The 27,424-nt window shown below is 41.6% G+C and overlaps 1 protein-coding gene across 1 annotated transcript in view; it reads left to right on the top strand.

Annotated features, from left to right (window-relative positions):
- Positions 1 to 27,424, top strand: part of MYH15 (myosin heavy chain 15) — a 45,573-nt gene that overhangs the window by 11,989 nt on the left and 6,160 nt on the right. Inside the window, exons 12-36 of the mRNA XM_009972195.3 lie at positions 320 to 458; positions 1,042 to 1,160; positions 2,256 to 2,405; positions 3,398 to 3,568; positions 4,641 to 4,820; positions 6,124 to 6,256; positions 8,048 to 8,115; positions 9,554 to 9,641; positions 9,872 to 9,989; positions 10,276 to 10,399; positions 11,084 to 11,220; positions 11,589 to 11,844; positions 12,289 to 12,531; positions 13,143 to 13,319; positions 13,849 to 13,994; positions 14,599 to 14,689; positions 15,673 to 16,062; positions 16,999 to 17,125; positions 18,235 to 18,353; positions 18,828 to 19,024; positions 20,036 to 20,385; positions 20,960 to 21,084; positions 23,393 to 23,508; positions 25,515 to 25,707; positions 26,421 to 26,624. Of these exons, the coding sequence (XP_009970497.1) occupies positions 320 to 458; positions 1,042 to 1,160; positions 2,256 to 2,405; positions 3,398 to 3,568; positions 4,641 to 4,820; positions 6,124 to 6,256; positions 8,048 to 8,115; positions 9,554 to 9,641; positions 9,872 to 9,989; positions 10,276 to 10,399; positions 11,084 to 11,220; positions 11,589 to 11,844; positions 12,289 to 12,531; positions 13,143 to 13,319; positions 13,849 to 13,994; positions 14,599 to 14,689; positions 15,673 to 16,062; positions 16,999 to 17,125; positions 18,235 to 18,353; positions 18,828 to 19,024; positions 20,036 to 20,385; positions 20,960 to 21,084; positions 23,393 to 23,508; positions 25,515 to 25,707; positions 26,421 to 26,624 (4,161 nt within the window). The remainder of the gene's footprint in view (positions 1 to 319; positions 459 to 1,041; positions 1,161 to 2,255; positions 2,406 to 3,397; positions 3,569 to 4,640; positions 4,821 to 6,123; positions 6,257 to 8,047; positions 8,116 to 9,553; positions 9,642 to 9,871; positions 9,990 to 10,275; positions 10,400 to 11,083; positions 11,221 to 11,588; positions 11,845 to 12,288; positions 12,532 to 13,142; positions 13,320 to 13,848; positions 13,995 to 14,598; positions 14,690 to 15,672; positions 16,063 to 16,998; positions 17,126 to 18,234; positions 18,354 to 18,827; positions 19,025 to 20,035; positions 20,386 to 20,959; positions 21,085 to 23,392; positions 23,509 to 25,514; positions 25,708 to 26,420; positions 26,625 to 27,424) is intronic.

Below are 27,424 nucleotides of genomic sequence, written 5' to 3' on the forward strand. Positions count from 1 at the left end.
TGAGTCTTAATTACATTCATACTATGAAGCACAAGGCCTGATAAACTACTGAATTTTGATATACTTTTGAATGTGGCCTTGCTGCATGTAATGCCCATGGGTGCAATGTTCTTACAATTTTGATATATAAAATGCTAGATAAAGGGAGCTCTCCTACTGCTCCCCAGCCACTGCTGGGTCTTCAGGGTGCTGCTTTGTGAGATAACAAACCTTGGCAGGTTAGTAATATCTGCCATGCAAAGGTAGATTGCAGGTCTGCAAAAAATGCCATTGCTTTTGAATAGGGAAGTAACAAAATATCTGTTTTTCATTTTCACAGCAAGCCATGGACATCCTAGGATTTGTGCCAGATGAGAAATCTGGTGCCTACAAGCTCACAGGTGCCATCATGCATTTTGGGAACATGAAATTCAAACAAAGACCCAGAGAAGAGCAGGCAGAGGCTGATGGCACTGAAAGTAAGAATAAGACCTAAAATTGCTCCTTACCTTGAAAAGTCTGGCATGTATCACGCACTGTGATGAGAAAGAAGCAGCCTGTTTGCTGTGATCTTGCACAATGTCGCTCCTGCTCAGCCAGGAGCGCTGTTTTATTTCTAGCAGTGGCTTGTTTAGTGGTGGGTAACCTTACTTAGTAGAGGGTGAATAGACACAATAACCAAATCAGATTCCGTTTTTGTGACCATTTGAACAAAATGGCTGTAAAAAGTCATTGCCTTATCTTTCTCTTCCATGGCTTCAGGTCTTTCTTATTTACTTCCTCTTGCATCTGAAACTGTCTATAACCAATGTAGAGATACATTCTTCTCCCTATATCTGAAGAGTTTCTCAAGTGTTATTCTTGCAGTATTTGGGGTCTTAGGTAGCTAGATGACCTTCTCTACCACAAGGGAGAGTACAGGCATACCTAACACAAATCATTAAAAGAGCAAGGTCTTCATGCAGTTTCTCTTTGGAAGTGGATGTACTTAATTTTTTCTTGACTAGGCATGTTTCCATGTAGAAGTTCAAAGCCAGTTGAAACCTTGCTTCTCTCAATCAGGTGCTGACAAAGCTGCCTACCTAATGGGAATCAACTCCTCTGATTTGGTTAAGGGTTTATTGCACCCTAGAGTGAAAGTTGGCAACGAGTATGTGACCAAAGGTCAAAGTGTTGAACAGGTAAGGAGAAGCTTTCAGGGTATTTGGATACCTGTCCCTAGCCTTGAGGATTCATCTGTAACGTCTAAGAGAGACAGCCAGGCCAGCTGCTAGAAATATTAACATGTACCTCTGGTACCCATTCACATTTCATATCCCCAAAATTGGGGGAATAGACAATGAAAGTGAGGGAAATTGGTAAAGACGCTGACAAAGGAATAGTGGCCAGTACTGCCTTTGATAGGATTGTTTTTCTGATGTGTTGGTAGCAGCCACTTGAGGAAAACAGGTGCAGTAAAACCTCATGGGGACTGATATCTAATTATGGATGAGAATAGTTACCTAAAAGAGTTGAGCCATGGATTATTTATTCACTCATCACTCATTCATTATTCATGTAATTTTAAGCTCTGCGTGACCTCAGTCAGCTAAAGGCAATATCCACTTAAAGGTACCTCTTAATTTAGGAAACAAAAGTCCATGGCTTAGAACTGCTGCAGTCATAGCAGTACTGTAGAAGATGCTGCAGCATTTTAGTTACAATGAAAATTGTTGTTTGAAGACAGGATGTGGTACAGGCTCAGAAACTAGAAAACTGCTGGAGAGAGGTCTGCCCTGTCGGTGTAGTCATATATCAGCTAAAGATGAGACTTTTGACAGATTTTTCCTATTGTCTGCTTATGCCATATCATGCCTCAAAAATTAGAAGCAAAGGACAATGAACAACTTGAGCACAGACCCTCCCTATTCTGGCAGTAGCTCTGGAGATCATGGCTGGTGTCTGGCTTGTGAGCCTTCTGGTACCTAACTACCATGGCAATGTAAGGCATTAAAATATTTGCAACTTGCTCTCCAGCTGTTTCCCAAGAGGTACTGTACTAGTACTTTATGTACGTATTAGTATACATACATATACATAACAACAGTTTGAAGAAAAGTTAGCATAGATAATGGGAGAAGGTGTGTGTTGTATTAAGTATGCCTTGGTGATTATAAGAAACATTGTGAAATTTAATTTAAACTATAGGTAGAGCTTGAAATAGGCTACTGCACTGAAATTCTTGCTCCACAGTGAATTCTGTTTCACACAGTGGTATTTTAAAACATGTATTTTAGGTTTTGTATGCTGTTGGAGCCTTATCTAAGGCGGTATACGACCGAATGTTCAAATGGCTGGTGGTCCGTATCAACAAGACCTTGGACACTAAGCTGCCAAGACAGTTCTTCATTGGAGTCCTGGATATTGCTGGGTTTGAAATCTTTGATGTGAGTATTAATGTGTGAGAAATTGGTAGGACATAATAGACACCAAGACATAGCTCTTGGGTGGGTATTTATTTTTTGAGATGAACAGAAGGCAAAGTGCTGAGAAAGCCATAAAGCAGATAGTTTATATGATTTTACAAGTTTTTTTGGTGAATAGATGTAGACAACACCTGGCATTTAGCACAGCTGGACATGTTGATAGCTCCTGTGGAGGAAGAGAGTGGCACCCTTTTAGTGGAGACAACATCTCACATGCTTTGGACTGTGCTTTAGGAGAATGTATTGTTCCCACTCTTTGGGAGAAAGCATATTTTATAGGGTATGATATTTCTTCATCTTTGTATCTCAATATAAGAGATACCTCTTCATCTCAATATAAGAAAGAATTTTTTTACAGTGAGAACAATGATTCACTGGAACAACCTCCCCAGGGATTTATTAGAGTCCCTATCACTGGAAGTTTTCAAGATGCAATTGGACAGGGTGCTAGACAATCTCATCCCTCTCCTACGTAAGGTTGGACCAGATGATCTTTTGAACTCCCTTCCAAACTGGGTTGTTCTGTGATTCTACTATCATTGTAAACAAGTGCATGTGAGAAAAGCACATCACAACTTCTGTTTCTCAGAATCCATTCCTGAAGATAAGTACTTAATGCTGTTCCTACTACATGTTGCTCTTCGTATGCCACAGGGCAAAGAGCACATTGGCTCTGCTTTCTGTGGCATGCTGCTGAAGGAAAGGCACGCGCATCCTGAGAGACCTGAACAAATCTGGGCATCTTCACACCCTGGAGGACAGCAAAGGAGGCAGCCAGCAGCCTGCCACTGAACTCCTCCCTTCTTCATCTTCAGTGTTATATTCAGTGGTTTTTCAACCGGTTACTGTTTAGAAGGTTTCAGATGTAAACCATTTCCTTCTTACTGTTCCACCAAGCCCTTACCGTAGCTAACTGTGGAGAAAATGCTTTTTTTTCTTATCTCCTCCTGCAGTTTAACAGCTTTGAGCAACTTTGCATCAATTACACTAACGAGAAACTGCAACAGTTTTTCAATCATCACATGTTTGTCCTGGAGCAAGAAGAGTATAAAAAGGAAGGCATTGAGTGGGTATTCATTGATTTTGGCATGGACCTGCAGGCCTGCATCGATCTGATTGAGAAGGTATGTACAGCAGTGTTAAGGTGTATTTACTGAATTGATTTTATTCATGATGCTCCCTTGAAGATGTCATCAAGCCCCAGTAAACAGAGTACGATAAACAGCAAGACAAGATTCTTGCCTTTCTACATGCAGTACAGAATCAAAGGAAAATCAATATTTGTGGCATTTGTGGCTACTTGGCTTCACCTCTGTAAGTTTGCCTTACAGAGCCAACAGTAACCACAAGCTGTAACTGTTAATTTGTATGGCTGTATAGTCTTCTTGGATTTTACTTTTGTCTTTCTCTGTCCCTACTGTTCTTCCGTTTACTTGTTCCACATATGCCTAACATCAAACTTACTTGTCAGCTTTTCAGGGCAAATGCTATGTTTCAGTCATATGCCCTGTGCCTCTCCCCATGAGGCTCCTGTTTCTTACGTTACATGTTGATGTGCAAAGAAGTCCTTCATGTTCTTCCTAGCCCAGAACTGTTGCTTTCCTCTCACTGCTTCCCAAGCATGGGATATGCCTTTCCTTTTCTTTGCGAATATAATGTGGTCCTGGTGGGGACAGCTGTCCCTTGCTGTATCTCTCTTTCTGCCATCTCTTATGACATGGCTTCTAACCCTGCTGATCTGTGAGGAAAAATTAAATTTTGAGTCTTGGATTAGCAAGACATTTGGAACAGTTGGAGTAGAAAGGCTTATTATTAAGTGCTCTTCTACTTGATCACTTTCCTCTCCAGTGGTAGGATATCTGTGCATGATCCTAGTCCCTCAGTCTGTCCAGAGTCAAGAAGTTAGTTCATCTTTTTGTGAGACACAAATAATAAAATGATAGTTGGTCCAGCTGCCTTCAAATGTAAATCAACCCCCTTCTGGAAGTTGTCATAAAGCCTTCTAAGGCAGAAATGACATACTGAATAGTCAAAGGTATGGCTACTATTTTAACAGAATAGTCAAAGGCTTCCTCCCTCAGGATGAGAAGAAATTATGCAGGCTTAAAATTCCATCAGATCAAACTTAAAGACTGCACAGCTACTGAAAGTAGGCAGCTTAAGAATTCTCAAACAAAGCTGTTCTTAAATCCACAGCCACTGGGAATCCTGTCTATCCTTGAAGAGGAATGTATGTTCCCGAAAGCTACAGATATGACATTCAAAGCCAAACTCTATGACAATCATCTTGGCAAGTCACCTAACTTACAGAAGCCCAGGCCTGATAAGAAAAGGAAATATGAAGCTCACTTTGAACTTCTTCATTACGCCGGTGCAGTAAGTTCCTCTGCTGATGGTAGACTTCGTATTAGAGGTCTTCCAGGTGGGGTTTGGCCCATAGTGCACAACAAGGGAGGGTGGGGAGGATGAAAAGGGGAAGAAAGGAAAAGTGAGGATTAAAAGCAGACATCTACTCTCTCTGCACGAGCACTGAACGATAGTAAGATGCCACCAGACTCCAGGACATCTGGCCCTCGCATACGCAAATAAAACAAAACAAACTGAGGAAGGCTAATAGTGCTTTTGCTGAAAATATGTCTTGCCTTGCCTTTATCACTTTTCCTATAATCAGATTAAGACTAGTGGTTAAACAGCAGCAGCACCTAACTTTCCATCTTGGTTCCCTGTACAAGCCAACTGAGTAATTTCTCTCTAACTTCAGGAAGGGTTTAAAAAAAAAAAAAAAAAAAAAAAAGAGATTTGATGTCACTTTTTACTCAGATTGGGACCAGCATGTCAAAGTAGCAAAAGGAAATATGGTTAATTCTGCTATGAAGGTTTAGTTAACAGGTCTGCTGATGGTGCGGTGAATGGGAATACAATCCAGTACTGAGATACCTGAGCCAAAACTTGCCCAGCTTCAAGGCTCTGTTTTCAGACCAGATGGACAGAAAGAATTTGAGAGGGACACAGGAAATTTTTTATCAAACTAGAGTTGAAATGAAGCCTCAGCAGAGCTGGAGCTTCCCTGATGCTGTTAATTTCAAATTATAATTGAACATTAAGATAATTTTGTATTTATTAAGAGAAATAATGCCCATTGTGGTCTCTATCTGTAGTTGTTAATGTATTCAGCAAAGAAAATTAGGATTTCTCTCCCCTTCTGGTACTAATAATGGAACATATTTTCCCACTAAACAGAGCTGTGGCAAAGTCCTGGAGTTAAATTTTTATTCATTAAGTTTCTGTCAGAAAACCTTAATTATTCCAGTGTAGCATGCTGTTGTGAAGTGAAATTATTACTGTGTGTTTTATACTTCAGCACTTAGTAGGGCTCCTGGGACACTGATGACGTGTGGTATCTCTGAAGCCAACCTCATGGAATCCATGAGAAGTTGTACAGACCAGATAGTTTGGAAGGGGTGTGTAGGATTCCTACGGTAATTATTAGGAAGAGAGATTTGGGAATTAGGAAGCGGAGAACAGGAGGGGAAGTGATGAAAAACCGGGTGGCTTGTACTGCTCTGAGCACAGCACTTTTCAAAAGGTCACTGGCTTCAAGTCAAACCGTAAAGAACTACTGGCTGCTCTGAAGGGGAACATTTGCAACCTCTGGTTTCTCTTCAATGCTTTGCTGTAGGTTCCCTATAACATCATTGGGTGGCTTGAGAAGAATAAAGACCCGCTTAATGAAACTGTAGTAGGTATTTTCCAAAAATCATCCAACAAGCTCCTGGCAAGCTTGTTTGAAAGCTACGTTGGCGCTGACAGTGGTAAGTAGAATCAGCTCATATGGGTTTTCTTTCATTTCTGGGATGTGTGCTTGGGAATGAATGTCAGAAACAAAACAATTCTCTCAACTGCAATTGACTCAATGCTAAATGAGGCAGTGACTAATTATTTAGATGCGCACAGCATCTGTAGGAGCTTGCCAGTTATGCCAAGGAGGCCATTAACTCAGCTAGTTTGAATGTGTAATACCTCTGAGCAATTTTGGCAAGAAAATCTGTGTGTTGTGAACACTCCAGTGGAAGTTTGAGCATGCAAGTGCTCAGATATGCAGGCAAGTGTTGCACAAAAGATGGTGTACATAAATGCCTATGAACAAGAACTGCTCTTGTTTCCCACGCTGTAGTCATCCTTGCTAGCCACCCTGAATTAAATAAGAAATACAAAGTTTAAGAGAGAGTTTTGGAATATTTTGTTGGATTAGTGGCAAGTAGATGCTGAAGGTACCTGAACACCACTCCATGCTGGCCGAAGTAGAAGATTTTGCCAATGCATCTTCCTTTTTGCTTGCTGTTGTTTTTTTATTTGACAAGACTAATGTATGTCTGAGAACTTATTTAAGAACTGTTTTATTTGTGAGAAGACAAGTAGCAAGCATCCAGAAAATCGATCTTAAGTAAATAAGATGGGGGCATTCATTACAAAGATGTAGCTCTTCTGTCGTGAAGTTGCAATCACTTACAGCCTATTTATTAGTAACCTTATTTCTATAGATGTTATCATCAATCATAAGACACTTTCTGAGGAAGCAAGCAGGCTGCAGACTTCATAATGTGAATGAGAGATGGAGCTGAATGTAAATAACAAAAATCTTGCCACTAGCAAATTCTTGCAAGTTACTAACTGCTTATTTGCCTGTGGATATTCCTGTTTGTCAGAGTACTACCTTGCTTTTCTCCAGCGTCAGGAGAAAAGAACAGCCTGTCCAGATTAGCCTCTTTCAGTCTGGGCAGTGTCACGTTCAAAAGGGGGAAAGTCTGTGGGTAATTGCATTGAGCACATTGCGCTCTTCACTTCTCCTTTTATGTTGACTGTTGTTGACAGGTGACAGAATGCCAGACCTCCTGGGAATGATCTAATGGTCCAGAGTTTAGAAAGCTGAGGCAACTGCTGTACATTTTGGGGTCATGTTTGGCTCTTGTGAAACTTTGTAAAGGTCATGTCAAACTAGCATTCATTTGGAGTATCTGAGTGATTTTGACTCTGAAGCTTTAAGCAAAATTCAGGGAATGCAAAACTACCGTGTCTAAAATCACAAAATAAATTTTCATTTCCCACTCTTCTGGACAAATGTAACTTGCACAAATTCAGTGTCTGCATAGCAGACGTGCGAATCAGTGTCTATACAATACAATGTAAAGTATACATTTTCCCTAAGCATTACTTTTCTGCATCGTCTCACCCTATAGTCTTTTTAATGAACTACAAGTGACTCTATTTTGTTTAAAGTTACTTTTCAGCCTCATTCATATTTATGGATTTGCTGCGTAACAAATGATGCTGTGTAGATCTGAAATGCAAATGCAATCCAGAAAGCTTACAGTGCTCTTTGACAAAAATCCTAAGTATGGACAGAGAGCTGCAAGCTTGTGATCTGTCACACTTGAGGTTTGGAATGTTTTGTATAATATCTGAGCAATCAGAGCCATCAAGTCATTAGCTATGCCTTTCATTCAAAGGGAGTTGCACTATTAGAATGGTATGTCTGTCTCCCATGCCCTGTCTGCACCCCTTACTGAGATACAGACTGTGATCTTTATTTTTTTTTCCCCTAGCTGACCAGGGTGGAGAAAAGAAACGCAAGAAAGGTGCTTCTTTTCAAACAGTGTCTTCATTGCACAAGGTTTGTTTACCTCTCCCCACCTCATGGTTTAAGTTAAGACAATACATTGGAGTGGAAAGTTAAGGATTGTGATGAACAAAAAAAAATTTAAATCTAACATCAGAATTTGATTCTAGGCCTTGGTTATTGCCCTTGGCTAAGTGAATATACTGTTGTTAAAACCGCATGTGTGAGGGGCTGCTCTGTTTTATCTTCTTTGATCATTCAGGAGATGAAGCGCTTTCTGTTTTATTTGAGAAAGTATCACAAATTCTTGTGAACGAACTTTATCACTTATTTTGTGGCTTATTCCATCATGCATGTCTGGAACGGAACTGATTACAAGTAATTTGCTAGTTCCCATCTGATTAGTTCGTAATTGGATCGTAGGGTTAGTGCAGTCATGGAAAACAAAAGTTGCTGAACGTAGTGTTATGTAGCCTCTTTTTTCCTGAGTAAATCTCTTCTACTGGGACTGAATGTGCTCCTGGTGGAAGTTGTTGCTAGGATCAAGCCTGGGGAAAAATGGGGCATGTAATTTACCATTAGTGCAATTTATCCTGGGTAATGTTGAGGAAGCTGTAATGTAGGTAAACCTCAGGTAGAGAAGAAAGTGGGAGTTACCTCCCACTAGTCATGTCATTTTATCTTGTTTGGAAATACTCCTCATGAAGGCAAATCGTGGGAATTCAAGACCTGTGTCTTATCAGCTGAAGAAGTGTAAAGATAGCTGAAGGATCACTCAGTAATTTAATAATCCACTAATGGAAGTTCACTTTCCAGCACACAAGGAGCTGCTAAGTACCCAGCTCAGATTGTCTCATTTATTTTCCTGTCTGGCATATGAGAAATTTTCAGTTTGAACAGTTGTGTTGATGACCTTATGTTCCACCTCTAATGGTCTCTATTTTCTCCTTACTAGACAAAACACTTTCCACAGAGCTTGGTGATCACTGGTAGGCACTGAGTGGTTGGCTTATTCCAAGCTAGCTTTCTTCCTGCCTAGGAGATGTCTGATTAAGATCAATAAAGGGAAAATGTTTGGCCAGGAGGACAAAAACCTTGCTTTTATGAGGAACAGATGGGAAAGGTGAACTACCCTCACTGAGTGGGGAGGTGACTAGGCAAAAACATAGCTGGCTTTACAGAAATGCTTCTCAGGATACTACATGTTGCTTGTTGTTCATCTTGTTTCTGACATTTCTGGGTTTGTAAGTAAAACACATATCCTCTTAAGACTTTGCTAAAACTGATGTGGATTCCTATAATAAAGTTAAGTTGCACTTTTGTTTATTTGAACACATTTCTTTGTAATAATTTTGGTAGGCTTATAATTTTGTTGGAGACTATTTAGAGAGGTGACCTTAATAAACTTAACAACCAGCAAACCAAAGAAATAAGTGATTGGAATTTCATTAAACTGCTAAAGCTAATTGTGTTTTTAATATGTTTGTTCTAGGAAAATTTAAATAAGCTGATGACTAACCTAAAATCTACAGCCCCTCACTTTGTACGATGCATTATCCCAAATGAATCAAAAACTCCAGGTATGGAAAACATGACAGTCTTAAAATTTTAGCATATTTGAACTATATCATTACAATACTTACTTCCAAGTCACCGGATTATACTTAAATACTGTCTGTGTTGTTCACCTTATCCAATGGTGCTGCTCTTTCAGGAGATGACACCTCACATTTTCCAATTCCCTTGGTGAAATGAAGATTAAGCCCTATGGAGTTGCTCCATTTAATTCATCCTTGTTTTTTACCCGTAGGTGAAATGGATGCTTTCCTTGTCTTGCATCAGCTCCGCTGTAATGGTGTTCTGGAAGGCATCCGCATCTGCCGTAAGGGTTTCCCAAACAGAGTGCTTTATGCTGACTTTAAACAGAGGTAATGCAGAGCTGTGTTGTCTCCTGTACTAACCCATCAGTCAAAATAGGCAAAGCACATCTTCTCATTTTTATTTGAGGTATTTTATTCCATTCAAGTTCATTTTCCATTCAGTTTGCCTGAACATAGAAGGCAGAATTCGGCTCTTGCTTATGTCTGTGTAGGTGCAAAGTAGGAAATTAGCCTAGGTGGGGTGTTGGGTTTTTTCAAGTTTGGGAGGAAGGGGAGGGTGGTGGAAAAGCAGAATCTAGGCCAATTTTATTCATCGCTCATCTGTTATTAACAGGTACCGCATTCTGAATCCAAGTGCGATCCCAGAGGATAAGTTTGTAGATAGCAGAAAAGCTGCTGAAAAACTGCTGGCATCTTTAGACGTTGACCATAACCAATATCGTTTTGGACACACCAAGGTAACCAGAAAAGACTATCACTGCCTGTGTAAAAAGAAAAGTGATGGATCTAATATCTAATTTGCAGAATGGGACATTATGTAATTTCTGGTGGTGGCAATTAATGAAGAGTTAATAATACAAGGAAACAACAGTATAGCAGCAAATTGATATTAATTTTTAATCTGTGCTAGATGAATTTTATTTCTCTGGCTCAAGCTCCCACAAAGCTTTTATTACAGCAACACTACAAGTGGCCACAGCAGCAGCTGATGCTCTATGCCCCCCAATAAAACAGTAGTTTCTTTACTACAATACAGGTACACTCAAACATAGATGGACCACAAGATCAGCTGCAGCTTTTGAAATGAGGCTATGTGCAATTATATGATCCCATTAGCGGGGATCTCTGGGAGTTGGGAGTTGTGGTTCAGCTGACCTGCTTTGAACCTAGTCACAGTTGAAATGTACTGTGGCAATAAAATAGTTTGGCTATTCAAAACTGAGGAGATGGGACCTGGTTTTAAAACAACTTTGGAACTGTACAGTGCAGTCCTGGATGCTAGTAGTATTTGTCCCTCTATAATATTTTACTTCATAATGTGTCAATAAAAATACCATTTTTCTGAACAATTTCAATAAGGTCTGTGTAACTCTGGAATAAAATAATTTGTTACGGTGAAATGACATCTGTGCATGTACCAGGTGTTCTTCAAGGCTGGTCTCTTGGGCCATCTGGAAGAAATGAGGGATGAGAGACTTGCAAAAATCTTAACAATGATCCAGGCAAGAGCACGTGGCAGACTGATGCGGATTGAGTTTCAGAAGATAGTGGAGCGCAGGTATGAAGGCACCCCCTTAAATCTTAGCCAATAATAGTCATTACTACTTAATTACATGTTGAATAGAGCCATTATTGCAATCCCTAAGGCTATAGCTAACCCTAAATTAAAGGTTTAAAGTGGATGTATGAGAAAATGAATAGCAACTGTATATTAGTTGCCTGCAGCTCTGGTAAAATCAGATTTGGAAATTTTCACATCCCTGAAAATCAAGAGATATGGAAAAAATTCCTTGCATATCTTGGAGCCTATTACAAGTTCCTAATATTACTGAGAACAAAGCCATAAAACTAAGAATGAAAAAAATTCTCACTTTCTCAATTCAGGCTAATCTTTAGGGAATTTTGTTTGTTTTCTTCTTAAACCAGGGACGCCCTTCTTGTAATTCAGTGGAACATCCGTGCTTTTATGGCTGTGAAGAACTGGCCCTGGATGAAGCTTTTCTTTAAGATCAAACCTCTTCTGAAGTCTGCAGAAACTGAGAAGGAGATGGCCAATATGAAGGAAGAGTTCTTGAAACTGAAGGAGGCCCTGGAAAAATCTGAAGCCAGGAGAAAGGAACTTGAAGAAAAGCAAGTCTCTCTGGTTCAGGAAAAAAATGATTTGCTTCTCCAGCTCCAAGCTGTGAGTAGATACATACATTCATATACTTATCAGATGTTCTTTGAAACTCAAAGGCTTACAGATCAGAGTGTTAGTGCAATTCAATTAAAATAAGCTGTTGGTCTTTCAGTGTTGCCAAAAATCAGAGCATGTAGAAATTCTCATGTTCTAGCATATAACCAGGTAGGCTAGCAATGCCATTCTTAAAAGGTTTTGTCCAAGGCAATGTCCGTGGCAGTTAGATAAGGAAGTAGTCTTATATGTAACTAGTCATGCTCACTACTGTCTCATCCTGCTCTGTTAATTACTTGTCGGTCTTGCCTTCCGAAATCAGGCATAGGAAGTTTTCCTTATGCCACTCTGGAGCATTGGATCAGGCACTCTGACCACTTACAGGATAGCAGACAAGTGAGGAAGAAAAAAGGCCAGGCAGTCATTGCTGTCCTCTTCCTTGTGCCACACCAGGAGCAAGACACTCTGGCAGATGCTGAGGAACGATGCGACTTGTTAATTAAATCCAAGATTCAGCTGGAGGCCAAAGTCAAAGAACTGACAGAGCGGGTTGAGGATGAGGAAGAGATGAATTCTGAGCTGACTTCTAAGAAGAGAAAATTGGAAGATGAGTGCTCTGAGCTCAAGAAGGATATTGATGATCTTGAAATAACACTTGCAAAAGTGGAGAAAGAGAAGCATGCTACTGAAAACAAGGTACCTTTAGAATGTCACAATGTATTCAAAAGAGGTTGGGCATGGATTACCTTTATGACAAGAGCTACTGGTCTTCTGGCAGTTTTACACTGTCTGTTACACAGGCCACACTGAAGGATCAGTATATACAGAGTAGTTTGACCTTATGAGGGAAAACGTGTTAATTCTGAGCCAAAGGTTCCTTTTTTCTGAAGTGAATTTTGCTGCAATCCAGCTAAAGAATTATGTCTAGTTTGGGCGTTTTTAAGTCAACCATTTTCTGCTGTAACCATGAGTTCTTTCAGGTCTTCTTCTTAGAGTCTGTAAATGTAAAGCTCATCACCTAATTCTCCCACAGAGAGTCAGAAGCTGGAGTCCAGCAGAATGAGTGTCACTGAAAAGGATTTAGTACATTTGAAAGAATGTACTAAAGCCACAATAAGAACTGGCATACATTGACTTCTTTGACGGCAATTTCACTCAAAAAGCCACAAGAGGCTGCAGGGGGGGGAGAGATCCCTTTCTTTCCATTGTCTTCCTGCATACAGGTTCAGTACAGACAGTCATTTGAGCTGGGTTATGGTAATCCCTTGCTTCAGAGTCTTACAAATACATCTTCTTTTCTCACACAGGTCAAAAATCTGACAGAAGAAATGGCAGCTCTTGATGAGAATATCAGCAAACTTACTAAGGAGAAAAAGTCCTTGCAGGAAGCTCACCAGCAAGTTCTGGATGACCTACAAGCAGAGGAGGACAAGGTCAACACACTGAGCAAAGCTAAAGTGAAACTGGAACAGCAAGTGGATGATGTAAGCTGGCTCTGCCTTCATGTTTCCCCAGGCTTGTTTGTCCATCACTTACTGTTTTCATGAGTCTGAAATGTTGCAAAGCTTTGAAATGTATTCCTGTCCTTTTAGAAATTACTGAGGATTTAGAAATGCAGTCCTTATACTGTCTGTAAAAGGTATAATTACAGGGACACTATAAAATCTTATCTGTGTAGTTCAGCCTTTGAGATGAGTGCAATAACAAGGGAAAATCGACTCAGTTTGCATTTGCAATGTAACTGGCATGAAGTCAGACGGAACTTTGCTACTAAGAGAACTGTAATGCTTGCACAAACGTAAAGCGTGAACTAACCCTTATGTTATATTTCTTTAGCCCATATGCCCACTGGCTGCTAGAAAACAACAAAAAAATGTAAAATAGGATGCTTGTACTTAAGTACTTCTGCTTCACAACTTGCTAGCACTCATCACAAAAGTGGGCTCAGGATACATCTGACTGTTGTAAACCATCTGTGTCCAATGTATTTAATAAGTGACTTTGTTCCTAAAGCTTGAGGGCTCACTTGAACAAGAGAAGAAAGTGAGGATGGATCTAGAAAGGGCAAAACGCAAACTGGAAGGGGATTTGAAGCTGACCCAAGAGAGTGTCATGGACTTGGAGAATGATAAGCTGCAGATGGAAGAAAAGCTAAAAAAGTAAGAGACTGATTCTGTTGTATGAAATAAAGCAGTACAGTTATCACTGTCATTTCAGAGCCTTCAGGTGTGTCATCCTGCTCTGGTTGTGGCTAAAAGGAAATTCCATGAGGAGAGAGTGTGTAGCCAAGGAGGGAAGGAAAATCAGTTACTTGTGGATGGTATACCTGAAACATTAGAATTCATTACACTTTCCAGCATTAAAAAAAAAAAAAAAAAAAGAAAAAAGAAAAAAAAAAAGGTGTTTCATTGCTTAGAGGAGGAGGCTGAAGCAAATCTCTAGAAAGTTGTTCATCCTAACTAGCTATGACAGTATTGTTGGAAGACCTGACTGTTAAATACATTTTCCATTGAGTCTGAAAATAACATAACTTCTGTATGACACAAAGAACCAGAAATATAATTGCAGAAATGCATGCAGAGTCTTGACTTGGAAACCGCTGCTCAGAGGACGACATGTTTTCATGCAAATCGCAGTACATGAGGATTGCTTTAATTTTTAGATATGTTAGAAGTTTTATTGAAAAACTCTTTAAAAATTGCAAAAGACTAAATTGAAGCCACATGGAAAATTGTCACAGTAGGAATTTTCTTTCCATGGCAGGAAAGAATTTGAAATGAGTCAGCTGAATTCCAAGATAGAAGATGAACAAGCTATAGTCATGCAGCTGCAGAAGAAGATCAAGGAGCTTCAGGTCAGTTTGCCTCTTTCTCATATATGTCAGAATGAGTTTCTCTTTGTGCCTCACTGAAGAGTTTTGCAGACTTTTCATGGCTAGCTGCAGCTTGGTTTTGAGACTCAAAGTGGTGCAACTTCGTAGCTTCCCAGACTCATCCCTTTTCCCCTCAGGATTCTCACTCTATAGTGATTCCTTCCAAGTAACAGGACATATGATCACATAATGCTGGTGGTTTCAGGCAAAGCAGAAATGCTCTGGTGTTTCATTTTAAGAAAAGAATATTGTTCCAAACCATGGAGCTGAGGGTGGGTACTGGGGAGGAGTTCAGCAGTGATAAGCGTGGATTTGAAATTCAGGGGAAGGGCTCAAATGCACAGGAAATTTTCAACAGAAGTGAAGAGGGCAGAGAAAGTCATCACATTCTAAACAAGTTGTGTTGACTCAAAATATCAGCTCTGCTTTTTTGTAAATAAAGAACATTTGAATAACTTGAATGTGAAGCATAGATTAGTCACAATAACTGTTTCATAAAAAAGACTGTTCCCAATGAATATTCATTATTCATGCAATTCTACACACTGCTGTATTTGAAATCCTGTCTTAACACTGCTGGAGAGAAATTACTTCAGCCACAGAGCTCTTAAAATGGGAAGAGAGTCCCCTTCAATGATAATTTGTTTCTGCTGCTCCTACTAGCAAGTAACTTTTCTTGTGTACTTCAGCTGAATGTCAAGTGAGTATAAGGTCAATGCACTTGACCTAAATGTCTTGACTAGAGCTTGTAGAGCAATCTACTGTGAGAAAGATGTGACTCATCCTTATTCTAGCTCAAGATCTGATTTACTGGCACAAATGGCCAAGTCCTCTAACTGCTGTGTTTCTACCTGTGTTGTAAAGTGTAGGCTGGCAGGGAGTTTAACAATTTGTAAGGTGCTTCATGGTCTTCTGATGAGAATCATCATGAAGGTGACCCAAAGGTGCTTGTGTCTCTTTGGTAGGCTCGTATAGAAGAACTAGAAGAGGAGTTGGAAGCAGAAAGAGCTGCTCGAGCCAAGGTGGAAAAGCAGAGATCAGATTTGGCCCGAGAACTGGAGGAATTAAGTGAGCGACTTGAGGAGGCTGGTGGAGCCACAGCTGCCCAGCTGGAGATGAACAAGAAACGTGAAGCAGAGTTCCTGAAGCTGCGGCGGGACCTCGAGGAGGCCACGCTGCACTACGAAGCCACGGCTGCCACCCTGAGGAAGAAGCACGCAGACAGCGTGGCTGAGATGGGGGAGCAACTGGACAACCTGCAGCGGGTCAAGCAGAAACTGGAAAAGGAGAAAAGCGAGCTGAAGATGGAAGTGGATGATTTGTCTTCCAACATGGAGCAGATGGTCAAGGGAAAAGTAAGGGTCCTGAGGCTTCCCAACCCCCAAAGGTCATGCGTAGCTAAGGCTGGTCTGAGGGTTTCCCAGGACACCCGGTAGGGCTGGAGTGTTTTAGAAGGTGGTGTCTTGTGATCTGAGGGTGCTTGTGTGCACAGTGGCCCCCCCTTCCCCAGCTGGTGGTACAACCCTTCTTACCTGGCAATGGAACATCAATTAAGATGGCCTGCCTAAAACACATAGTGCATCCCCAGCCCCAGCCATATTGCTTATCCATATATCTCAGAGCACAATATTGTGTCTCTTAAATTGTGCTTCTGCAGGCTGGTGATGACTGGGGTGATGCCATCCGAGGCTGGATATCTCCCATCCTAAGCAGAGTCCTCTCAGATCCTGCCCTTGGTTCACAGTTTTGACCCACGTTAGCAAGGAATGCAAAGCAAAATCTTGCATGACGATCATGTGTATTTTTACTTCCTATGGCTGAACTGTGCATTTTGTTCCCTGAGTAGAAACTCTTGGTAGCTTTCAGAGTACTCTAAAGAGTTCTTTCAGTGCAAGTGAAGAAAATAAATTTCAGTATTCTGAGAGTTAGAAAGCTGTCATCAAACTCAATTTATGATAAATGGCAATTAAAGCAGAATCAGTAAAGCAATTTTCATTGGAGGTGATTTTCCCATCTAGCAATTATGAAGAGGCTACATCTGAACTTCATAGGCATGTGATTGCTTTTGAAGTTCTTGTGAAGTCTTTTTATGCTGGTGCTTCCAGTCAGGATGCAGTTCAGGGAGAACAAATGGGGAAGGTGGTCTAATGGTGAGACCCTTGGCCTGGGACTGTAGACACAGGGCTACTATTCCCCACTCCACTGCTGTGGTATTTGTGTACTTATTATCTGACATGTCTCTGAAAGACAAGCAAAGAGGCTACGGCATTGTTTGTCTTTTCTCCTATTAGGCGAATGCAGAGAAGCTTTGTCGCACTTATGAAGACCATCTGAATGAGACAAAAATGAAACTGGAGGAAATGACTCGCCTCACAAATGACCTCACTACTCAGAAGACAAAACTCCAGAGTGAGAATGGTATGTGCATGTTCAGCCCAGGCAGACCATTTCCCAGTAATTTATCTGGTGTGTCTCAGCACTGCATCAGTGAGATGTAGTGTACAACAGCACCTGCTCTGAAGGTTGCTGGATGAGGATTGCTGAATGGAACAGTAGCTTTGTGTCTTTTGACATTCCTATCTTCAATATTTTTATAATCTTGGTGTGGGGACCTTGCCTTGGACTGGCTTTTAAAACAAACCCATAACCATATTTACCAGCATACTGTGATACCATCTCATGAGTTGAAATGGATGTGCTAGCTAGGTACCCAGTTTCGGGAAGAAGTACATGTACATACATCTTGCAACGCTGGAGGGAAGATGAAGGAGTTGTCATACTGCTGCTGTCTGTGTGAATACCATCTTCCTCAGCATGACCTTGCACATTGCACTCTAGAAGACGCTCACATCGGACCAACAATACCACATATCCTCCAAGTGCTCCCTACGTTTTTAACCAGAGTAGTACTATTTAATCTCTGCGTCCTCATCAGATACCACTGTTCTGTGTATTTTCAAATACATATTTTTCATTTTCTGTGTGTTTTCTTGTTAGTTCTATGTACTCCAATAAGGTTGCAATTGCCAGCCCACAGGTACACCCTTCTTGTGATAAAGGAATTTTTCCTTCGGTATCCCTCTGTTCTGTATGCTGGTCATTCTGAGCTTCTCAGGGTGCTTTGCAGCCCTCTGAGAAGTCTGTGGGAAAATAGTGTAAAGCAATGAAGAAAAGCATAAACAAAACCAGCTACAAATGCACATGAAAGAAAGCATCAGTCTAGTTTGATCCATGAGCTGAAATAAAATTAACAAATCAAGGTATTAGCAGTACCAAAAAAAAAAAAAAAAAAAAACCACAGAACCCACAAAAAAAGGCACAAACAAGCAATTAAACAAAAAACTAAGGAAAACTATCCTTGTGAAGTGACTGATGGTTACAACTTTGGAAGAAGCTTCACAAAAGGTCAGCCGTAATCACTTAGTTCTTTTTCTCAACAGAATTGGACAGGTGGGTGGGACTTTGATTTTATCTGTGACTGTCATTTCATCATCTAATTTTGATGTGGTTAAATCCTGTGTTACAAGGTGAATTTGTAAGACAACTTGAAGAGAAGGAGTCACTGATAAGTCAGTTGTCCCGGGGGAAAACATCATTTACACAACAGATTGAAGAACTTAGGAGACAGCTGGAAGAGGAAACCAAGGTAATGCTTTGACTGTGTCCCATTCATTAAGATAGAATGGGGAAAACTGTTCAATTGTAGCCTGGATAAAAGCTGAAATGAGACATAGGAGTGAGAATGCTTCCTGGTAATTGTACTGATAGAAGTTCCTGCCCCTGACTGGGGCAAGTCACAGAACAGTTTAGGAAAATAATCAGTGTCTATAATTGTTAAATAAAACTTACCCAGTAGGATAGCCAAACTCTCAGATCTTGCATCTTAAAAGATTGGATGCTTCTCCAAAGGTGTTAGATTATCTTCAGTCTTGATAGATTCCTCAGCATGTCACCAGCTATAGATGAATTCAAACACTTCTTACCTCACTTGACCTGGACTGTCAAGGCCAGAGGTAAAAAAGAAAACAAGGCTTAAGCCTCCATTTGAATTTCTAGGGGCTGTTTGTTTGGGTTTTGCTGTAAGTAACCCTGCAATGCTGTGACCTTTCTATCCCTGCAGTCCAAAAATGCCCTGGCTCATGCTCTGCAAGCAGCCAGGCACGACTGTGATCTGTTGCGGGAGCAGTATGAGGAGGAGCAAGAAGCCAAAGCAGAGCTGCAGCGGGCTCTCTCCAAGGGAAATGCAGAAGTGGCACAGTGGAGAACGAAATATGAGACTGATGCCATTCAGAGAACCGAGGAGCTGGAAGATGCCAAGTAAGTGAGTTACGAGGGCTTCATCGTGCCCTTGGCTGGCAGCACTGTGCTCCCTGGGACTTGTTATAGCACTAAGGAAATAGGGCAACCTGGCTGGAAATATCCCTCTGGCTCACTGCCATCATCTGTGGCTGTTCTGTTCTTCTCATTGCTTGAGCAGGTCAGTGTTTCTGCTGAGTCCCTGTCGATGGGGTAGTGGATGTGAATACTGGGGTTTGTTTAAGAGCAAACAAGATTAGAATACTCGGTTATCTCACACACTTACTTCCTTCGTCCCGGCCCAGTGCAATGTTCCCTTGGTCTTGACTTCCCTTCCCAGCAGAGAGATGGTGGCTGCCCTGGGGAGGGAGGGCAGAAAGTCATGTTGTCTTGTGCTGTGCAGCCACTCCAGGTTATCAGTATTATTGGACAAGGTCTCTGAGCATCTCCAGCACCTGCCTCCACACATCTCTGGCCTGCAGGATCTTCCCCCACTTCCAGTACACTTTTTTCATCTAACATCTTCACATTCTTTCTGGGCCCTCCTTTCTTTCTAGGACCTCATTTTGCCAGCACTCTGAGCCCCCTTTTTTTCCAGTCTAAACAATCTGTGAACAAAACCCCAAGGTGTGACCAGCTGCCTAATTGGTGGTTCTGTCACATTTATCTTAACTGGAGGAAGATGACACTTTCATTTAAACCAGGTCTTATAAAAATTTACAACCAGCACATGCTGGTTACAGCTAGCAAGTAACAAGCTGCTCCTTGAGAGTTCAAATGTTCAATTTCAAATATTCACATACACACACACGCACAAAATTATCTGCCACAGGTCAGCATTCATATTTTAAGCTGTTTCTTTTGCCTATCATAGTCCCTTCTCGCTAGAGGTTTGCTTTTCCCCTCCCTTACCCTTGCCCCCCCCACTTTCTCTTTCAAAGCTGATTTATTGAGATACTGTTTTTTCAGTTTTTCTGGATAACATGGCAGCATTGGCACTTGGTCATTTCACTGTCTCTTCCCACTTGGTAGGAAGAAGCTTGCCGCTCGCCTGCAAGAAGCTGAGGAAGCAATTGAGGCAGCCAATGCCAAGTGCTCTTCTCTGGAAAAGACAAAGCACAGGCTGCAGAACGAGCTGGAAGACATGATGATTGACCTGGAGAAGGCTAACTCGGCAGCTGCCTCCCTGGATAAGAAGCAGCGTGGGTTTGACAAAATCATCAATGACTGGAAGCAGAAGTATGAAGAGTCACAGGCTGAGCTGGAGGCTTCCCAGAAGGAGGCCCGTGGCCTCAGCACCGAGCTCTTCAAGCTGAAGAATGCCTACGAGGAGACGCTGGACCACCTGGAGACATTGAAAAGGGAAAACAAGAACCTCCAAGGTAGGCTGCATTCAGGGTCCACACCTAGTGTGAGAGCCACACCAGTGGACAGCTGGAAGGATGCAGGTGCCCCATAACAGCTGTGGGGAAAGGCATTTCTTTCATCTCGAGACCAGCTTTACGGTGTGTTTGGAGGCACTGACTGATGCTGGCAATGAAGGTTTTAAACATAGAAATTGGTATGGGCAGAGGAGAGCAGGCTTCCCTTTGCTCACCTGTCAATGAAGCTCACTGGCAGAGGTGCCAGTCTCAGGGGAAGAACAAGAAAGATGACAGAGGTGCAGCGGATGATGCCTAGACAGCTCCCAAAGCAGAGCACAGTGTTGCTAGCCTGCAGATCACAGATAAAAACTAAACCACTATGACCACTTCAAAAAAGCAATTACAAGAAGGTCTGTGCCATCAAGTTGGTCAGGTAAAAAAGTTGCTGTAATTGAAAGTAAGGCAGCGTTTGTGTACAGGCGAGACTTTGAGGGTAGTAGTTTGAGGTACAGGTTTTGTATTCATGCTCTGTGAACTGCAATGTGTTTGGGACACTATGATTGCTAAATCTGCCCATCTTTCTTTGTTTCAGAGGAGATTTCTGATCTGACCAATCAGATTAGTGAAGGAAACAAGAGCCTCCATGAAATAGAAAAAATCAAGAAACAGGTTGAACAAGAGAAGTCAGAGGTTCAGCTGGCTCTGGAAGAAGCAGAGGTAAGAAAAGAAAGCTCAAAGGAAAAGGAAAGGTTGCCTTTATCATGACTTTTCTTTCTTTTTAATCCTCTCAGCAACACAGCCAATGTGTTGATTGTTAGCTGAGTACAACCTCTCTTCACCCAGCTCCTCTGGGCTTGCTGGCCAGTGTTCTCAAGAGTGACTGGTGACTTTTGGATATGTCATCTCTAAGATCATCAAGTGGAGGCCCTCTCAAAGGCAGTTCCTTGTAGGTTTTGGTGTTTTGCTGTTGGGTTGTTTTGTTTTTTTTTTTTCCTTTTCAGGAAACTCAGAAATCTTCTGTCCCCCTCCTGAAAATCCAGTCCTTCTCACTCACTTCAGCATAGATTATTTCAGTCTTTCAGGACTCAGGAACTGCTGAGAATTGTGGTCTTATACTATTTTATCAGATATTTCTAGTGCCTAGTTTCCAACAACAAATTCCCATTTCCTGGTTTTGAGAATAAGAAAACAAACCTCCTGATGACTTTAAATCTTATAAGGTGTCAGAGATTGTGTTGGATACTCTAGCCTGCTTAATAAAATGGTAGCAGTCTCAGAAACCAAGTGAAAACAAGCCATTTAGAAACTCTTAGACTCCCATAGGAGTTTGGTAAACATACTTAACATCATTGCATTGATTTCTACAGTGACAAGTATGCATGTACCCAAGAGGGATGCCTCAGCCCAATTTCCAGAAACAAACAAACAATACAGAACAAGCTGACTGAAAATCCTGGTTACTCACTTAGAGGGATAGGTCGTCAGGTTTTTTTGAAAGTTTGGTGCATTGCAGAGCTAAGAAGTGGTCTAGGTGTTGCTGGCTAGAAGTAAAACAGCACAGAGAAAAGGATTTTTAGTGAAAGCTGCATTTCTTTTGAAATGTACTCTAAATAATATCTGCTGGAACAAACATCACCCAGTGACAGGGATCCATTAATACCTTAAATGCTGTGCAACTTGTCTGTTACAGGATGCTTTATACTTTGCAGGGATTTCACAACCAAACAAGCAGGTGTCGTGATCCGAGCAGAGGAAAGAGCATGTCTGTCTTCCATAGCTCTGAGATGTGGAGAGTGATTACATGCTCTGTCAATAAACTCCTCTCACTAGAAATAATACATTGGTTCTTGAGGGATCTAAGGGGCATGGTTTACTTCCCTGGATTGTGTGGAACAGCTCAGTGAAATTAGGAACTAACGAAAATGTTGATGTATTTTATTTGAATTGTGAAAGAAATGGTTTCGTGTAGATTTTCTCCCTTTCTTGTGAGTTTGGATCTCCAGCAGTCACCACTGGTGACACACTACTCCTGTGTGCTGCTCTCTTTAATATGTTGTGGGTCCCCGACATCACATGTGCATTCAGCTGACCTGTATCTGCTGCATGATGGCTGGAGATTAGCAAAGATTTTCTACTGCTTTGTCTTCAGAACCTCCATTCTGTTTCCACCATCTCTCGTGAGAAGCATGGCTAAACCTGTGCAGTTATATCCTTCAGAGAGCACTTCCAACATATACGATGTTCAGTTCTGCTTCCCTTCCCTGTTTGATGCAAGCAACAGGGAGTCGGAATGCCACCCAGCTTGGTTTATGGAAGACCTGAAATATAGGGGCCCTGTTATTTCACTACAGGGCTGTTGTCAGCTTAGTTCTTGACTTCCAGAGAAATGTAAGAACAAAGACATAGGAACAAATCTCCCCTGTTTCACAGAGTTGTCTTCATGTCAGTTAGAAAGAGTGGACAGAGTATTTTTGCATTTTGTCGTATAGAGCTGATGTCTTATTCCTTTTCTTGAAGTCATATTGCCTAATAATATTGTGTAAATGGGAGGCTTTCAACACTTCATGATTCAAAGTTAATGATGTGAGCTGGGGGGATGTGTGGACCCCTTCAACCCTTCCAACAACAATCTTGTTTTGCTTTTTGCCTATTCCTTACAAGCTCATGAAACTCCAGAGGGTGTCTGTATAGGGGTGAGGAGCAGGGAACATCTGCTGATATCAAAACCACACGGGCAGGGCCTAAGGTTTTTGTGGGGTTTTTTTGTGAGCCATGGCCTGTTTGACAATTTGTCCTCTGAGGACCTTGCTGCTCAGTTTTCCAGCTGCCAAGTTGCATTAGAAGGCAAATGAATGCATTGTTTTGCCATGTAAGCCATTCATGTCCTTGCCTAGAGAGAGAGGTAGGGAGGAAACAGTGCTATTGGGAACAGGAAGTAAAGTGTGAAAGGATCATCTTTGTGCAGCAGTTTGTGATTTGGAAAAAAAAAAATATCAACTCCTGGCCTTGGTGCTTTCTATTTCAGGGAGCTTTGGAGCATGAAGAAAGTAAGACCCTTCGTTTTCAGCTTGAAATTTCTCAGCTTAAAGCAGATTTTGAAAGGAAACTGACAGAAAAGGAAGAAGAAATGGAAAATATAAGGTACTGTGCAGGAAACAGCATGTTTTTTTTAAGGGGAAAATCTCAAAAAAGCAGAAATACTCTCAAGACCCAAGCCAGTGAAATGCATCACAGGTAGTTATGCCAGCACAAGCAGATGCTGTCCGTACCAGAAACCAAAACAGCTCTGATTATTTGTCAAAGGGTAGCCCTGCCACATTACCATTTCTTAGTTCACACATTGCTGTCAGTTCAGTCTCTGCCAGCGTACACATAAGCCCATCATACCTATCACATAGCAGCCATAACACAATTAACTGGCACAAGGAAAGTCACAGCAGACCAAGGCCCGCTGAGTCTTTATGTTTACAGTATGGAGACAATTAGGCCTAGAGAGCTGCCTTCTCCTAATCCTCTAGGATGGCTGCCTCCCAAGGGGAACCACAGGCAAAATCAGCAGTACTACCTCAGTGGTGCTCAAACCTGTGCTATCCAAAGGCAATCTTTACTTCTGCATTTAGTTAATTTATGCAGTTACAGCTACGCTGATTGTGGGAGGATGTGAGGAGCTTGCCGTTATGTGTACACCATTTGGGTAAGCAGTGAGAATTGCAGAGGTACAGAAAGTAGAAGAAGAGAGGAGCTTGCAGGTGAAAGGGTTAAACAGAAAAAATGATAAGCAATTAGATGACAGAAGGATGATATCTTTTGTCTCTCCTCTCCCCCTCAGCACTAAGTCTAGTCTGAAGAGTTATGCTCTTAAAATGATGCCACACTGGGGCAGATTTTCAGCAATGCGTATGCAATCCGTCAGAAAACTCTGGCCTTGAATTACTCAGTGTTGCAATGCTATTAAGCCAAGAACCATGTCATAGTTTGTTAGTCAGTACAGAAGGGGAAGTCCAAGGCCCACCTTAGCCAGCATAGGTATAAGGATTTACATGTTAATTGTTTCAGAAACAAATAATGTTTTGGTCCTTTTAGACACTATCTTCTGATGTCCTGCAGATGTCTGGATTACGGAGATCTCAGGGCAAGCTGTCCTAATCAATGCTTTATGCCTCAGCTTCGTTATGAGTGTTTTGCTGCTAAGTTGTTCAGCAGACATGCTGTGTTGTTCCTTGAGTCTCGGGCAGAGTTCAGTATCTTGCTGAAGCAATAAGGCCTTCAAGGTTTTCCTTGTTGACTCAGTGATTTCCCAGAACTCCTACTCTTTCAGCAAAACTTGGCCAGCAGCAAGATAAATATTTCCCTATGTGAGTCATATTCTGTGCTTTGAGTTACATTCCGGTTGTAAGAGAGCAAAACTTTTGTTTTAGGATTGACTGTTACAGAGTCAAGAAAAATAAGCACCTGTCTGTATCTGTTTTGCTATCTTTAAATTGACACTAAGCTGTCTTTCACAGGGGGAACCAGGCTGTTAATTAGGGTGGGTTTAATCTTGTCTAACTTTAGATGTCCATAACACAGATTTCTATTCCTGAATTATTCGCCTTATAATTGAGCATAAGAAATGTGTTTCAACATCTACTTTGAGATGCAATAAACTGTAGCTTACACATGCCATTTACTATAAAGAGTGACGAGAGTAATTAGCTTAGAATGTAGCTGCCTACCTTCAGTTTGATTACTCCCCTCCAGTAATGCCTTCATAAAAAGACTGAGATATAAAACTTCCCAGTGAATGATTCAGTAAATATCTTGGTAAGTGACTGCTAAGCTTGAAGTGCTTCTTGTTAGCTTCAAACCTGTACTTGCTTGAGTTTACAAGAGATCTGAGAGAACTCCTTCCTCCAATATTGCCAAAGGAAATGTGGGAGAAAGATGCTATAGGTGCTTACAGATCAGGAGTTAGCTGAGGGTGTGAAGCACACCAGCCGGTTAGATGTCAGTGAGGCACTAGAAACCTGTGCTATGTATGTCATTCAGAAACATACTTCTATTTCTGGAAATGAGACACTTCCAGAAAGTGAAGTACCATTGCATGCAGTTCTATGTTCCTGTGCAAAGAGGAAAATGACTCCATTCACCTTTCATGTCCTTTTCAGGAGAAATCAGCAACGCGCCATAGATTCACTGCAGTCCACCCTTGATTCTGAAGCCAGAAGCAGAAATGAGGCCATCCGACTCAAGAAGAAGATGGAAGGGGACCTCAACGAGATGGAAATCCAGCTCAGCCATGCTAACAGGCATGCTGCAGAAGCAACAAAGTCAGCACGTGTCTTGCAGACACAAATAAAGGTACTCCAAGAGCTGTCAGACACAAGCATCCAATGGTAGGTGCAGGCTAGGTTTCATTAACACAGAGTGAAACATCAATGGTGATGGTAATTAAGAGAGGAAGCTACTCCCAAGGAAGTGCAGGGAAAGCCCTTGGTGATCATGTCTGGTGGAAAAGAATACTGAAATACGGATTTCTTCCAAGACTTGCATACAAGCTGGATGAGATCCAGTCACAAAACCCATGCTGGTTACAGTCTCCTGCAGGAGCAGAAAGCTACAACATGAGGAACTGAAAATCTGATTTTCTTGTGAGCTTGCAAGTCCTTTAAAATTGGAGAGCAAGTCAGCTGTCTGGAGTACAGGAAGCATGTGTATATCCAGTTTTGTTGTTTGCCTCAATATTTGTAATAGCTTAACAACAACAACAACAGTGCACTTCGTTAAAACACCTCTTAAGTCATCCCCTTTCCCATGCCTAAGCAGCTAGTTCTGCCTTGGGCAGAACTGTAAACTCCCACAGATTTGAACACACAGGATTTTCCCCTGTTGCACCACATACCAAAAAATGTATTCAGCTTACAGTGTGGAGGAAGCCTTTCTCCAATAAAGAAGCTCTGAAATTCTTGAGGTGGGCCCAATGCAACCTCTGCAATCTGGGGTCCTCTTATATAAGCACAACAGCTTGAAATGGAGTTGCACTGGTAAAAAAACAAACATGTGTTTTGTTATAGGAGCTTCAGGTACAGCTGGATGACTTGGGACACATGAATGAAGATCTGAAGGAGCAGCTGGCGGTCTCTGACAGGAGGAACAATCTTCTGCAGTCAGAGCTGGATGAGCTGAGGGCTTTGCTGGACCAGACTGAACGGGCAAGGAAGCTGGCAGAGCATGAACTGCTGGAAGCCACTGAACGTGTGAACCTGCTTCACACTCAGGTTGGCTTTTTCTGTGCTCTCTCCCTCACTGGGTTAAACTGAGCCTTGTCTATTAAGCACTGACACTGTTTGTCCATGGCTGTCATAAGTCAGACACACCTTGCCCTCCTTCAAGTGAGAAAATGAAGAAGTAAGACACTCTGTAGGTAATGCCACTTCACTTGCTTCAGGTTAGCTGGAACTGATGATTGAGGCAATTGCTTTAAACAATTTCTAGAAAAAGCGATGATAGAAGATAACAAGAGTAAATTTGATTTCTTTCTTTCTTCCATGCTGTAAAATGAGTTTCCTGCTTTAGTGAAGCCATGGCTGGGATGATGAGGCATTTCTTTGGAAGAGTGACACAAGTGCTGGTTTTGTGCAGGGCACTTATGTTTTTCAGCAATGCAAACTGCAGAGGCTGGGTTCTAACAACCAGTGTACTGTGCAGGGCAGGAAACCGCCCCGTTGCAAAGTGCTCTCTGCCAGGTCACGGGTCTTCATTAAGATAGGCCTTTGGAATTTGTCAAGATGGACACTGCAGTTTTTACAGGGCCATGGAGGGGCATGCCCTGACTCAACAGCAGTTTTGCTAAAAAGCAAAGCTTCTCTTCACCAAATAATGGTCAGAAAGAAATGAAACTGTGCTACAGGCTGGCAATGTTTTGTGGTGTTTACTCCAGCCCACTGATACCATGGGGCTTCTGTTTTAATCACCTTGTTGACTAACTGATTATGGATCGTTAGTTTTCCAAAATGAGCTGCCTTATTCATTCTTCTTTTTCACCCTATTGCTCATTATTTTATCTGAATCAAAATTG

The sequence above is a fragment of the Tyto alba genome, unplaced genomic scaffold, assembly GCF_018691265.1.
Source record: "Tyto alba isolate M040663 unplaced genomic scaffold, T.alba_DEE_v4.0 Super-Scaffold_14, whole genome shotgun sequence".
Taxonomy (NCBI): domain Eukaryota; kingdom Metazoa; phylum Chordata; class Aves; order Strigiformes; family Tytonidae; genus Tyto; species Tyto alba.